Source organism: Anomaloglossus baeobatrachus, chromosome 6 (genome assembly GCF_048569485.1).
Source record: "Anomaloglossus baeobatrachus isolate aAnoBae1 chromosome 6, aAnoBae1.hap1, whole genome shotgun sequence".
Lineage (NCBI taxonomy): Eukaryota > Metazoa > Chordata > Amphibia > Anura > Aromobatidae > Anomaloglossus > Anomaloglossus baeobatrachus.
The window spans coordinates 69003966-69020163 of NC_134358.1; the positions used below are offsets into that span (position 1 = coordinate 69003966).

Consider the following 16198-nt stretch of genomic DNA (forward strand, 5'->3'; position numbering starts at 1 on the left):
ATAAGCTGTCTGTGACGCCACCCATGGTGTGTGGTGAAATTTGGCACCACCGCTGCTGTTGTGGGGCACCTGGGGACGATGGGATGGCAGCTGGATGTTAACCCCTCCGTGGGTAGGGATGGATGCCCCGGGGCCCAGTGTCTCTTAGGCTGAGGATGTTGACTGCAGGGGCTAGCGCGCCCAGTGAGACCGGGGGATGTTAGTTTACTCATGATTAAATGAACCACACAAGTCCAATGGTAAACCAAGGTGCTGGGGACCCGCCGCCGCAGTCGGGTGTATCTGGTCCTACACCCAAGCTGGTGCTCTGTGTCACTTTCCTCTGAACTCTGTGTTTGGTGTGGTGGACTTCCCGGTGTGACACACGGGAGTCCTTTTGTTGGGAGCCTTGCCCGCTGACCCTTGGGATCTACTGGGCCCTGGTGGATGCCCTATCCCCCGCGGTGGGTGGTTGTCTGCTGTTGGGTCCGTGGATTACGCCGGATATGGAGGGCTTTTTGGGGCTTATTAAATTGGTAATGAGGGAATGTGTTTGTGTTTTTTATTTCTAATAAAGGATTTTTTCATGTGTGTGTGTTTATTTACTGTAACTTACAGATTAATCATGGAGGGTGTCTCATAGACACCTGACATGATTAATCTAGGACTTATTGGCAGCTATGGGCTGCCATTAACTCCTTATTACCCCGATTTGCCAACGCACCACGGCAAATCGGGAAGAGCCGGGTACAGTCCCAGAACTGTCGCATATAATGTATGCGGCAATTCTGGGCGGCTGCTGGCTGATATTGTTAGGCTGGGGGGCTCCCCATAACATGGAGCTCCCCATCCTGAGAATACCAGCCTTCAGCCGTATGGCTTTATCTGGCTGGTATTAAAATTGGGGGGGACCGCACGCCATTTTTTTAAATTATTTATTTATTTCACTGCACAGTATAGACACGCCCACCGGCTGCTGTGATTGGGTGCAGTGAGACACCTGTCACTCAGTGTGGGGGCGTGTCTCACTGCAACCAATCATAGGCGCCTGTGGGCGAGGAAAGCAGGGAATACGAGATAATGAGCGGCCGGCTTTTTCAAAATAGTAAAAGCCGCTGGAGCAGTGTGAATACCGTGCAGCGCGGCGCCGGGGATCGGTGAGTATATGAGAGAGGGCTGCTAACTTCAGTCACTCGGGGGATTAGTGGTCACCGGTGAGCCCTTCACTGGTGACTGCTAATCAGGACGCGGCACAGACAGAGCCGCAGCATGACAATGAAGGCGGGTTAAGTTCACCCGAGTTCATTCTGATTGTGCGGCTCTGTCTGTGTCTGCTGTCATCTGCCATTCAGCTCTGCTACATGGCTGTCTGTGTCTGCTGTCAGCGGCCATGTAGCAGCGCTGAATGGCAGATGACATAGTAAAAAATACGCATTACACACGCATTACACACGCTAGTAAAATCATTAATTTATTCAGAAATAGCATCGCACTTGCGTTGCACTCGCACCTAACGTGAACTAAAATCAGCCGAGTTTTTTTCAGCCCAGTCGGACCGATTTTACTCGCATAGATGTGTTTCCACCCTTAGACTACTACTCTTCCCGCCCCGGGTTCACCAGACCCCCTAGGTGGGCGTTCTCCATCCACCTTGTCCCGCCCACTGGTGTGTCTTTTCGACCCTGGGGGGGGGGGGGACTAGGGTTTCTGGCCGGCTGTGTGTAACCCTGTGTGGGATGGTGTTATGCGGGGGCCTATACTGTGTGACTAGCTGTTTTTGCCAGGGCGTCACATATATATATATATATATATATATATTATATATATATATATATATCTATATATATATATATCTAGGTGTTGGTGTGGCGCCCCTCGGCTTCAGGCTCCACAGAGTACTGCAACACGGCAGAGGTGCAGTATTCATCCCGGATGCAGATGAGGTCATCACCGGTAAACCACCACAATCCGTACAACATACAATTGGTTGCCCTCCCACTGGGACTGGGCTAGAGTAGGTGCTGGGGTGGCCATCACGAGGAATGGGACCTCCTGCCCACTAGTTTAGCAACCCGGGAGGCAGGGCAACACAAAGGGAAGTAAGGAGTAAGTAGTCATATTACAGATAGGGAGTCGAGCCTGGACCATCGAACAGGCAGCAGCAAACAAGTAGTGGGGACAAGGCAGAGCAAGTGACCTATGGCTTGGAGCTGGAGGCTTGGCCCGGGTTCTTAGGAAGAAGGGGGATCCCAGGGTTCGTGGAGAGTGCAGGCAGCACCCGCAACCCATTCCACGGCCCAGGAGCTAGGGTGGAGGGAATACCAATAGAAAGGACACACAGAAGGAACACTGGCCTTGACCTCCAAACTATACAGGATTGGCTGGAGCCCACAACAGTGGAACTCAGCACTCCAAAGGTGGTGACATCTCAGTGAGTAAAGACCTTTGACTGCAACCTCTGTGTCATCCCATCTCTACCGGCACCGTCACCCACGCGCCCCAGCGCCATCAGCTACTACTACGCCCATCATCCTCCCAGGGGCCTAGCTCTACCTGTGGAGAGCTGTAACAACCAAGCTGTGTCACCAGCTGCTCCAGAAGACGGACTTCACGCAGCAGCGGCTAATAATTCACCGCATACCACAGGTGGTGTCACGAATACAAACTTTCTCCCCTGTAAATACACCCCATTTCCCCATCTTTATCAACACAACCGGGGTCACGAAACTGGGCCTGGCTGCTGTGACATCCCCAAACCTACACCGGCCCGGTGACGAGTAACCCCCAAGACCCTGTGGGCGTGTCAACTTGGCATCACGAACAGGATTTTGTGTCCACAACAACGGGTACTGTGCGCCTCAAAGTCTTTGTACATGGCGTCTACTTAAAACTACAGCCGCCATTAACTGCACAGCATGGGAAAAGAAGGGGCGTACCATCATGGACGGAACCCAGAAAGACACACGAAAGAGAGCCGCGCTGCCGGAAACTGACAGGAAACCCCGTACCTCCAGGCAAGGGCGGAAAGAAAGGACAAGTCTTCTGAGGAGGAAGATCAAGCTGTTCCCGTAGCTGTAGCTGCTGCACCAGTAATACCATTCTCAATAATGTACCTTCCAGAGGCATCATGGCTACCGCAGTAATCGGGGGAGGCGTATACCCTGACTGACTTTAAAGATAGACTGTACAGCTTGTTTCGTGTGTAGCCCCTGGCCGAAGGCCAGAAAACCAGCATCTTGATCAGCCAACTGACCGGGGCAGCGCAATGGGAGGTCAAATCCTGGCCGGAGACCGAAAAAAGAACTGTAAAACAAATTCTGGCCAAGCAAAAGACACCTTTGACACCTGTACAACAGCTGAGATAAACATGAGATTCTATGGGTGCAAACAAAGGGCATAGGACAGTGTACGGGACTATGCTTTAAACCTTCAGGAGGAGATGAGAGCTGTTCGACAGGTGGATCAAGATGGAGTGAGGGATGAGGACCGACTACTAACTGACCAATTCATCGAAGGACTCCTGTCCAATGCCCACCGGACACAGCTGTGCATCGTGACTCTGCAGAATCCTGACCCCAGCTTCGCAGAATTTAAAGATCGGGTCATCCGGGTGTTACGTGAACCAGCCCACCGTAATGCCACGCTTCAACAATCGGAGTTGGTACCGGCAACAGTGGGAGCCAGGGAAAAGACTCTGGGTAAGGACTTCATCTCTGAAATGCGCCTCCAGGTCCTGAAGCTGACCCAAGGTATGGCTGCTCTGACCAAAGTGGTGCAATCTCAGCAGAGGGCTCAGCGACCAGCGACCATTGAGCTGGCCTCCAGTGCTGACTATCGCCCTGGCGGTGGTGGGGAAGAAATACATCGCCCCAAGTACCTGACCGTTACAACACCGACAGGCAACCGATTCGCCGCCCCTGCGACAAAGCGGGACACTATGCCACTTTGAAGTATGCCACTGTTTGTTTTCTTTGCAACCCGCGGACGTGCTGGGATTCGCTCTGGGGGAGTGTGGCACCCCTTCGGGTTCCCCTGTAGGCGCGTCATGGGCGCATAGTGTATATCGGAGGCTATGTGGGGCTTGCTGTATATTGGAGGGTAGGTGAGGAATCATGCTGTATATCGGAGGCTATGTGGGGCTTGCTGTATATCGGAGGCTAGGTGAGAACTCATGCTGTACATAGCAGTCTATGTGAGGGCTCATACTGTGTATAGGAGGCTTTGTATGGCTCATGCTATATATAGGAGGCTATCTAGGGCTCATACTGTATATAGGAGACTATGTAGGGTTCTTTCTGTATATTCCCGTGACTCAAGTTATGGCTTTGCAACAGTTGAAAAACCACAAGGTGGAAGACCACTAATGTAGGCATTCTTCTAATTGTCTGCAATTATGAGATACAAGGACCAATCTTCTCAGTTATTTCACCTCTTGATCACTGCAGATCACACTTGTTACAGGAATAGCATCACAACCCAACCATCAGTGGCACGGTTTCCTGTATCATGTTCCCTGAATGCCTTCAGCCTTGTCATGTTATTATGCCACAAGCTTGTTACACCTCCTATTTTGAATTGTTTCCTGAATGTATGATAAGGTTGTTGTTTGCTATGAGACTGTAAAAAAAAAGTCTTGTAAATGTTTATTTAAGGCTTGAAAATTCTTGCAGCCACTTGTGGTTTCCAAAAATGGCTGCATTATTCATACTTACAATGAGCCACAAGCAGGGATGTTTCATGTAATCAGTTGCAAAGAGGGTGTTGTTAGGTTAGTGCTGCCTCTGTGGTATCACCGACAAATCAGATTACAAAAAATATAAACTCAAGCTGTACTGTAACGAAACAGGCAAAAAGCTGAGGAGGATTGTTCCTATGAGCAGAGAGTCCATTCCGGGAAGATGGGTAAATGCAGTGTTCAGGTTCAGACTCATTAGATGTCATGGCAGCATCAAGCTCTGTTCACATTACAGAGCCTGACAGGCAACCTGATGTCTCCTAGTTGTTCAGCCAGAGCTTGGCGTCGGCTGTTTAGTGTGCTCTGTTCATCAGTCTTGCAGGAGTTAATTCCTGCTGGTCTCATTACTCAGCACCGATTATAGCTTCGGCTCTTGCTCCAAGCGATACCAGTCTTATTGGTGAACCTGTTGATTGTGATCTTTGTTGCACTATTGAGTGGTGTGAAAGTTCCCCTGTTGTGCGTTACTTCATTCCCTTTTTCTTTGCTCTCCTGTACACATACTGCCTCTCCTTTGTGCTTTGACTGCAGTGTATATGACTTTCCGTTCTCACTTGTCCTTGTCATTTTGTGGGGTTAATTGAGTTTTTCAGGCACCACCCTAAGGGTAGGGGAGAGGTGGAGTAAAATCAGGGCTCGGACAGGAATCAGGGTCACGCTGGGGGCTCGAACCTGGCTACCATCAAGCCTATCTCCGAGATAAGAGACAGCGCAGGGTCTTGAATTTGAGAGCCAGACTAGGGGCCTCTGATCTGTCAGTACATACTGTGTGATATTATAATCGGCCTTGATTAGTGAGATCCAGGGTATTATGTAGGAAGTAAATGACTTTGATTGGCAATTAGCAACCTGAGCTCCTAGCAGAGTTCCCCAGGTGACCAGGAATTAACTGCTGCAGGACTGAAGAACAGAGCACATGAAACAGCCAAGGTCCAGCTCTGGCTGAACAACTAGAAGTCATCAGGTTGCCCTTAAGGCTCTGCAATGTGAACAGAGCCTAATGCCGCCGTGACACCTAAGGAGTCAGAACCTGAACACCACATGACAGCAAGTCCACACACCAAGCCAGGACCTGGTATTTTATGTAGCATGCCAGATAAAAATGCATAAGAAAGGGTGAAATGCCATGCTACCGAAGTAAGGACCAATGCAGAGGATTATTTTCAGGGACTTTTTTTTTTACGTGTTTCTGAGAATCTTTCTCCTTCTTCAGAAATATTCTCCGAAACACATACAGTTAGGTCCAGAAATATTTGGACAGTGACACAAGTTTTGTTATTTTAGCTGTTTACAAAAACATGTTCAGAAATACAATTATATATATAATATGGGCTGAAAGTGCACACTCCCAGCTGCAATATGAGAGTTTTCACATCCAAATCGGAGAAAGGGTTTAGGAATCATAGCTCTGTAATGCATAGCCTCCTCTTTTTCAAGGGACCAAAAGTAATTGGACAAGGGACTCTAAGGGCTGCAATTAACTCTGAAGGCGTCTCCCTCGTTAACCTGTAATCAATGAAGTAGTTAAAAGGTCTGGGGTTGATTACAGGTGTGTGGTTTTGCATTTGGAAGCTGTTGCTGTGACCAGACAACATGCGGTCTAAGGAACTCTCAATTGAGGTGAAGCAGAACATCCTGAGACTGAAAAAAAAGAAAAAATCCATCAGAGAGATAGCAGACATGCTTGGAGTAGCAAAATCAACAGTCGGGTACATTCTGAGAAAAAAGGAATTGACTGGTGAGCTTGGGAACTCAAAAAGGCCTGGGCGTCCACGGATGACAACAGTGGTGGATGATCGCCGCATACTTTCTTTGGTGAAGAAGAACCTGTTCACAACATCAACTGAAGTCCAGAACACTCTCAGTGAAGTAGGTGTATCTGTCTCTAAGTCAACAGTAAAGAGAAGACTCCATGAAAGTAAATACAAAGGGTTCACATCTAGATGCAAACCATTCATCAATTCCAAAAATAGACAGGCCAGAGTTAAATTTGCTGAAAAACACCTCATGAAGCCAGCTCAGTTCTGGAAAAGTATTCTATGGACAGATGAGACAAAGATCAACCTGTACCAGAATGATGGGAAGAAAAAAGTTTGGAGAAGAAAGGGAACGGCACATGATCCAAGGCACACCACATCCTCTGTAAAACATGGTGGAGGCAACGTGATGGCATGGGCATGCATGGCTTTCAATGGCACTGGGTCACTTGTGTTTATTGATGACATAACAGCAGACAAGAGTAGCCGGATGAATTCTGAAGTGTACCGGGATATACTTTCAGCCCAGATTCAGCCAAATGCCGCAAAGTTGATCGGACGGCGCTTCATAGTACAGATGGACAATGACCCCAAGCATACAGCCAAAGCTATCCAGGAGTTCATGAGTGCAAAAAAGTGGAAACTTCTGCAATGGCCAAGTCAATCACCAGATCTTAACCCAATTGAGCATGCATTTCACTTGCTCAAATCCAGACTTAAGACGGAAAGACCCACAAACAAGCAAGACCTGAAGGCTGCGGCTGTAAAGGCCTGGCAAAGCATTAAGAAGGAGGAAACCCAGCGTTTGGTGATGTCCATGGGTTCCAGACTTAAGGCAGTGATTGCCTCCAAAGGATTCGCAACAAAATATTGAAAATAAAAATATTTTGTTTGGGTTTGGCTTATTTGTCCAATTACTTTTGACCTCCTAAAATGTGGAGTGTTTGTAAAGAAATGTGTACAATTCCTACAATTTCTATCAGATATTTTTGTTCAAACCTTCAAATTAAACGTTACAATCTGCACTTTAATTCTGTTGTAGAGATTTCATTTCAAATCCAATGTGGTGGCATGCAGAGCCCAACTCGCGAAAATTGTGTCACTGTCCAAATATTTCTGGACCTAACTGTACAAATAAAGTCACTAAAAATAATCCTCTGGATTGAGCGGCAGTGCGGCATTTGACCCTTTCTTATGCTATTTTATCTGGTTCCACGTGGGGCTGCAGCAGCCGGTTTGACATGTGCATTTAGTGGTTGTGACTCCCACGACCACTCAAGGTGAGTACTCCTTGTGTTTTTCCTCCATACCACTCCTCGGATAAGATCCTATTTGTGCTCCTTTTGTCTTCCAGTTTAATTATATGTACCGGCGGGCTCCAACCCTGTCCCGGTCCTCCTTGGATCTGCCGAGCCATCTTCCCGTCTCCTGCTGACGGAGACCACCGTCTGCCACGTAGCCAGGGTACCAGGGCTCCGACCATGGCAGCGTCCAACTTGAACTTCTCCTCCGCTGGAGCTACACCTAGTTCCAGCCTCGCTCCTCTCAACTTGAATTACAACTAGCAACTGAAGCTTAACTGCTTGTTTTCCCGCCCCGGGCTGTCTAGACCCCTAGGTGGGCGTTTCCTAACCGCCTGGTGCCGCCCACTGGTGTGCCTGTCTTGCCCTGAGGGGGGTGACTAGGGTTTCAGGTCGGCTGTATGGGACCTAGGTGAGAGAAGGTGTTATGCGGGGGCCTATTGTGTGACTACCTGGTTTTGCCAGGGCGTCACATTAGCAGTAATTGGCACAATATAATTGTTTCATTATGTAGCGATAAAGGAAGAATCTTATCATTCATTTTAAAAAGTCTATAAAAGACGCATTTAAAAACCTAAGACTTCCCCTAGTAACTACAAGTGTAGACTGGAAAATAATTTATTCACCATCACACAAAAGATGGTGAAAGAGTCCCATGCAAGCTATAAACCTATAGAAAAAGATAAAAGATTTCTCTTTATTAAACATTAATTCAGATATACAAAATAAATACAGATATAATGAAAAATTGCATAGTGCGGACTACAAAACTCGCTAGGGTGCCAGAAAAATGACAATATTACTACGAGGAGGGTTTCCACCTTAAGTGGGGTGCATACACACTATATTTTAACATTTAGTAATAGAAAAAACAATATGGTGTAAAAAGCTGTTTACACACTTACCCATAATGTTCACCGTTAGCAAATGGCACCTCAGTAACCTATACGCGCGTTTCCCGTGGGCATCCTCCGGGGGTCACTAAGGAAGCCAATGCGAAACGCGCGTCAGGGTTACTGATGTGTCATTGGCCAACATGATGGGAGCGTATTATGCCATATTGTTTTTTTTATTACCAAATGCTAAATATAGTCTGTGTATGCACCCCACTTAAAGTGGAAACCCTCCTTCTAGTAATATGGGAATTTGTCTGGCACCCCTATGCACTTTTTCACTATATCTGTATTTATTTTGTATGTTTGAATGTTTAATAATGTTTAATAAAGAAAAATCTTTTATCTTACTACCTTGGTGATTGCATGGCTCCATTTTTCTATAGGTTTATATTTTACAAAGTATCCAGTATATTATTACATAGAGGCATTGGTGAATTTCTGGATGTAATATTGGCATCTAGTTGATCAGTGGGCCCTCAGAGTCAATGTTACTGGTGGGCCCCTGCCGCCCCAGTCTGACACTGTATGCCACCACTACTGCTATTGAATTTACTAATAAGATCAATTTTTATTTAACAATTGAAACTAATAAGGGTTGCAAAAATAAACATTTTGGTAATATTTTAACGGTACAAAGGCACAGTTCTTTTTTGCGTTCCATTGTAAAAGGTTAATGTTACAATGGCTGCTGTAAATCATACACTTGACTGTATAAGAATGAAGGAATGGTTAATCATACATATATGTGCTGAATGTGGGCCCGTAAAAAGGCGGAGGAGTGGTCTGTGAAACCTGTCCGTAATATTTAAAGCTGGCTCTGGTATGTGCTATATCACATAACATAGTAGACTGGAGCAGGGACAGAGTCCAGCTACAAACCCGAGCTGTGACGAGCAGCAGAGATCCCGGCCACATCATTTCTAGGATTATACAAGTGGGAACTTTCCAGTCTCTTCTACAATATTTCAGGTCAAGCCAACCGGGCAGATGGCGTCAAAGAGGATTTTGATTAAAGGTGGAAAAATAGTGAACAGCGACTCTTCCCAGATATCTGATGTTTACATTGACGATGGGATAATCCAACACATCGGAGAGAACCTGCAACCTGATAACATTGCCGATGTGAAGATCATAGATGCCAGCGGTAAACTGGTGATGCCAGGAGGCATTGATAGCCACACACACATGGAGTTCCCATTCATGGGTACAAGTTCTGTGGATGATTTCCACATTGGAACAAAGGTAAATACCTGGTTTATAATTAACTTTAGATAAATAATGGTTCTTCATTGTAGGATTATAAATTCTGCAGATTTCTAGTAAAACTCATTGCAAATTTACCGGTTTCTGAACATTTGGGCCGCGCTCCCTATTTAAGCCTCCCCCACGCCTTTTTAGGCAGGGCTTCATATTGTCATTTAGCATTTTATTCTATAGATTTCTATTTAGCGTAAGAAAACAATACCAATTCCAACATGGCGCCTCTAGCCTACAACAGATTTGTCATCAATGCAGTATATGGTGCACACCGCTATACCGAGAGGACTAACACCAGTTGCACAGGATACCAGGATTAATAAGTCTAAATCTGCCTATTTTATTGCATCACTGTTTACGAAAACGCTGCTTGCTTCGAATGAATGGATTTTAGTTATTTTCTTAAATCCGGAAGATAAGAACCAGTCTTGATCATGTGTAACTGATTTGTCAGCTTTGGATGATGTCCTTTGTTGGAAGGTTGCCCCATCACATATCGAACCACCAAATTTAATCTGCTAGTAATTGTCCAGGTCTCTTGCAGCACCACCACAGGTGAAATACAGAATTACAAAGTGTCCATTAAAAATGAGTAGGCTGCCCACATAATGAACAAACTGAAGATTTCAGAGCAAAATAAGTTATTTGTAGCTGCTCTGTGCGTCTTGAACTTTTCTACTGAGGGGGTTGAACTTACAAATATAAAATACATGTCCATGACTTCATTCCCTGCTGAAGCCGTCATCCCCAAACCAACAGAATTTGTACTATGAACCCATCAAAGAGAAGGGGAGGTCTTTTAAGCTTTTATTTCTACCGGACAATCTACTATATAGGTCATATCATCACTTGGTGTTTCGCCAACAGCTCAGAGACACCTTTTATCCTACCAAATAGATTTATCATAAATAACCCCCTGTATTCTCCTTAACCTCATCTATAGTGGTCCCCATACTTACAAAAAGAATCCTGAAGCCACCTAGACGTGCCAGAACTTTGTAGGCGCTTTCCAACAGGTCATCATAAACCACAGTAATCAACTTTGAGATGTTCCCCCAGTCATTAAAGCCTTTAGCTGGCATGAAAAAATGTCTAAATCTGTTACAAAGCCTCCTTTGTAACCCAATTTCAAAGTTCCCCCAAATTAGCCAAATCCAGGATGGGTGGTTGGCGATTTGACCACCTTCCAATGACCATTCCACTTTCCTGCTTCTTCCAAAGTCACATCCATTCTCCTCCTACTTTCCTCCTACTATATAACTACTTAAAATCTCCCTTCTAGGACTCTGGTCGATGTCCAACCCCTCTTGCAATTTGTATGGCACAAATAAACATTACAGAAATTACACACACATGATGGTCATCCCAAATGCAGGACAGGTCCTCCAGAAAGGGAGACATTCTTTACATCTGCTCCCTACTCTTTCGAAAAATATGAATATTCTGTATAGAGGACCCGCACCACCCTATTAGGGTGTATGAAAAATATGTATATATTGGCCTGACTTATTGATAACTCTAAAATGACATATGGCAAAATGTCCTTTGGAAAGGGGAGTTTAGAAACTGTAGATCATCATAGTAAGGCTGCTTTCACACTTGCGTTGTGAGGCATCCGTCATAGTGCGTTGTGTGACGCATGTGACGGATGAATTGCAAATAGTATGCTAATAAAGGTAACGGATTCCTGTAAAAAAACGTTTTGCGTTTTTTTTGTTTAATGTTTCGCCGGGAAGGAGATTTGCGGTCGGGAGGAGAGAGAGAGAGAGAGGTGACCACAAATCCCCTGAGTGACCGCAGTGAGCCGCGCGATCAGCAGTGCCGTCACTCAGGTGACCCGCGGCCACAGCTGAAGTCCTCCACTTGAGAGCGGTGGTTGCGGGTCACCTGAATGAGGGCACAGCTGATTGCGCTGCTCACTTCAGTTGCTGCGTGGAGCTGACACTGAGCGGTTGTGTTCTACGGCCGCTCCTGTCAGCTTCATGTAGCAGAGCTGGATGCATCGCGGGACCTCATGTGGATTATGCCGGACCTGTAGGGGTATTTGGGGATTAATAAAGTGGTGAAAGAGGGTGTTTTTTTGTCTTTCATTTCAAATAAAGGATTTTTTCGGGTGTTTGTGTTTATTTACTTTCACTTACAGGTTAATCATGGGGGTTGTCTCATAGACGCCTGCCATCATCAACCTAGGACTTAGTGGAAGCTATGGGCTGCTGCCATTAACTCCTTATTACCCCGATTGCCACCACACCAGGTAAATTCGGGATGAGCCGGGTAGAGTCCCGGGACTGTCGCATCTAATGGATGCGGCAATTCCGGGCGGCTGGTGGCTGATATTTTTAGGCTGGGGGCTCCCCATAACGTGGGGCTCCCCATCCTGAGAATATCAGCCTTCAGCCATGTGGCTTTATCTTGGCTGGTATCAAAATTGGAGGGGACCGCATGCCTTTTTTTTAAATTACTCACGCTACGCCAGTCTTGATTGGATACAAGAGGCACCGAATTCATTAAGAAACATATGTAATTTAATGAATTTCGTGCTCCTTCTGAGTGGCATGTGTCTCCAGAAATGCTACTTCTATCAGAACCTGAACTTGCATTTTTGTCATCTACCCTCCCCAGCTCCACCCATTTTAGCGGAGCTAATCCAAAAAGTGGTGTGAGAATGACAAAATTTGCAAATTTTTTTCACAACTCCACATTTGCAACATTTTTGCGCACTTTTCAAAGCTTTTACATCACCTTTTTGTCATTAAAGTGTTGATAAATCGGCCTTGTGTGTTTTCCGCAGTTTGATCTCCTTTATAAGGTCTCGCTCTCACTTGCGTATGCCATGTGATGCGAAAGTATCTAATGTGATACACTATCGACCTTCAACTCAGGCTATACTGCGAGCATGAGCCGAGTGTCATACAACTGTAATCTGCTCTTGCAATCGGATCACAGGTGTGGAGAAGAGGGAGAGCTTAATCTCCCCATCTTCTCTCTTGCTGGTCTGTGCATATATCACACTGCACTCTGATAACATCCAAGTGCAGAACAATGTTTCACATGCACCCATAGACTTCTATGCCTGCATGTGATGCAAGATTTGCTAACAAACATGCTGAGATTTTTTTTTCTCATGCAGATTCGGCATGAGAAAAAAATCATAGCTGGACACTACCTCATAGTTTACCCCTTTACCACCCGGCGAGTTTCCGTTTTTCCCTCCTTTCTTTCAAGAGACATATCTTTTTTATTTTTCTGTCTATATAGCCACATGAGGGCTTGTTTTTTTTGTGGGAGAGTTTCTACAGTTTTGGAAGCTTAGAATCTCCAGAAATCTTTGCTCCCTAAAAGCGTAATGGCATGCCGTCTCTTCTGAGCTCTGCCATATGCCCAAACAGAAGGGTATGACTACATAAAGGATATTACAATAGTAGGAGACATCCGACTCTAGAAACAGTTGCTTCTTTATTGGTATAATATTAGATACAGGTCATCATATTCAAATGACGCATGCATTTTGCCCAGATCTATGCATTTTTGAAATTCCTTCAAGGTGTAGTTTCCAAAATGGGTTCACTTGGGGGGGTTCTGTTGCTTTGCCACCTTGGGGGCTCTTCAAATACAACAATCTGTGCCAGCCATCCCTACACTTGAAAGTCAAATGGGGCATCAGCGTACTCAGGAGAGATTGCACAACAAATTGTCCATTTTCTCATGTTACCCTTGTGAAAACAAAAAATTGGGGCTAAAGCAAAAGTTGAGTGAAGAATGCTTAATTTTTTATTATTTTCTTCCATATTTGTATTATTTTTGTGAAGCACTTGAAGGGTTAACAAACTTCCTGTTTTAAATACCATGAGGGGTGCCATTTTTCCAATGGGGGTCTTGTTTGGGGTTTTTTTAACATATAGGACTCTCAAAGTGTTTGTGAATGTTTTCAAAAATGTACTGTATATATTTCTAGGTGAATACATCTATGTACGTGTCTGTATGCCGTGTATGCACGTCTATGCCGAGGGGAGGAACAATGATCGCTCACCTAATGCGAGGAGTTCTAAAGACCCCTTCCCCCCCCCGATAGGTGAAAATACCCAAAGTAGTGAAGTTATATTTACTTTATTATTTACTTGTATTTTACGGATTATAAGACGCACCTTTCCTCCCAAAAATGTGAGAGGAAAATAAGCTGTGCGTCTTATAAACTGAAAGTAGTTTACCCGGTGGTAGTATTCAATGATGACAGGAGGAAGGGACAATGCTGTGGACTGTGAACTGTGCACTGCACTGCAGAAGGTGAGGCAGGGGATATTCTGAAAATGGCGGTGTGGGCTTCAAATAATGGCGCCCGGAGTCAGCGTGTGTGCAGATGGAGCTCTCAGCTCAAGATCTCTCTCCAGCTCATTGATTTCCTAGCAGTGGACTTATGGAAAATAGCACCTGGAGGTGGCACGTGCGCAGATGGGATCTTGGTTTGTCATTGAGCCAATAACTCAATCTGCGCACACAGTGACTCTGGGTGCCATATCTTTGATGTTCCTGTCAGCGCCCGCAGCGAGCATCTGGGACACCCGCCACACCGCCCGCAGTATCACTCTACTCTAGCACCACCCCTGACTCCTGTGACCCCACTCCACCCCCGCTGCTGGACCCCAGTACCCGCGATACAGTGAAGTCGCAATAAGTGACTCGTGATTTAGCGGGGATGACTGTTTATGTCTGTATGTGTGTACACATCTCTGTACTGTGTGTTTACATGTCTGTATTTCTGGGGTTGTATGTATGTTTAAACAAAAAAACCGAATATAGATACCAAGGTAGAGTATGATCATCAAAAACCGAAAATTCCTTTTACCTTAAAATCATAGTTTTTATTGGACATATATGCCACAAACAGAGTACATACATACATAGAATAATAAAAATATATTAAATTATTACTGGAAAGAAAGGCGAGAATAATTTTTTTTATCCTTCTCTCACCCTTCCTTACATACAGAGGTCGGCGTCCTAATTGGTCATAACACCCCCGTTCCTCGTCGACTGACGTCCTATACTGACGCTCCACTCACTCTCAAAAGACATTCAGTGTGTCTGAATAGCAGTGGGTAAAGTGCAACACCAAAGATAAAGCCCACAAGATTATGTATACACATAAGATGTGCAAAGGAGGGAATTATGTCCGTCACTAATCATCTGTCGTAGACTAGTAGGAATGGCCCATTCCTACTAGTCTACGACAGATGATTAGTGACGGACATAATTCCCTCTTTTGCACATCTTATGTGTATACATAATCTTGTGGGCTTTATCTTTGGTGTTGCACTTTACCCACTGCTATTCAGACACACTGAATGTCTTTTGAGAGTGAGTGGAGCGTCAGTATAGGACGTCAGTCGACGAGGAACGGGGGCGTTATGACCAATTAGGACGCCGACCTCCGTATGTAAGGAAGGGTGAGAGAAGGATAAAAAAAAAATTTCTCGCCTTTCTTTCCAATAATAATTTAATATATTTTTAAATATATTTATGTAAGTATGTATGTAAGTATGTACTATGTATGTATGTACTCTGTTTGTGGCATATATGTCCAATAAAAACTATGATTTTAAGGTAAAAGGAATTTTCGGTTTTTGTTGTATGTATGTTTGTAAGATGTGTGTATGTAAAGCCCGCTTTACACGCTACAATATATCTTACGATGTGTCGGCGGGGTCACGTCGTAAGTGACGCACATCCGGCATCGTAAGGTACATTGTAGTGTGTGACAGCTACATGCGATTGCAATTGAACGTTAAAACGTTCATCGCATACACGTTGTTGAATCCTGACGAATTGCATGTCGAGTTGTTCAATGTTCCCGAGGCAGCACACATCGCAGTGTGTGACACCCCGGGAACATTGAACAGATCTTACCTGCCACCCGCGGCTCCAGCCGGCAATGCGGAAGGCAAGAGGTGGGTGGGATGTTTACATCCCGCTCATCTCCGCCCCTCCGCTTCTATTGGCCGGCTGCCGCGTGACGTCGGTGTGACGCCAAACGTCCCTCCCACTCCAGGAAGTGTTCGCCGCCCACATCGAGATCGTATGGACAGGTAAGTACGTGTGACGGGGGTTAATCGTTTGTGCGGCACGTGCAACAAATTGAACGTGCCACACATATGGGGGCGTTGCAAATCGCATACGATATCGTATGCGAAATTACAACGTGTAAAGCAGGCTTTAGGCTGCGTGCCCACGATCAGGGTTCTCAGCATTTGGTCGCAGTGTGTTTTCCCTGCGTCC

At 45.5% G+C, this 16198-nt stretch overlaps 1 protein-coding gene across 1 annotated transcript in view; it reads left to right on the forward strand.

Annotated features, from left to right (window-relative positions):
* Positions 1-9603: 9603 nt before the first annotated feature.
* DPYS (dihydropyrimidinase) overlaps positions 9604-16198 on the forward strand; it is a 141212-nt gene continuing 134617 nt past the window's right edge. Inside the window, exon 1 of the mRNA XM_075352967.1 lies at positions 9604-9910. Within this exon, the coding sequence (XP_075209082.1) occupies positions 9656-9910 (255 nt within the window). The 5' untranslated portion in view covers positions 9604-9655. The remainder of the gene's footprint in view (positions 9911-16198) is intronic.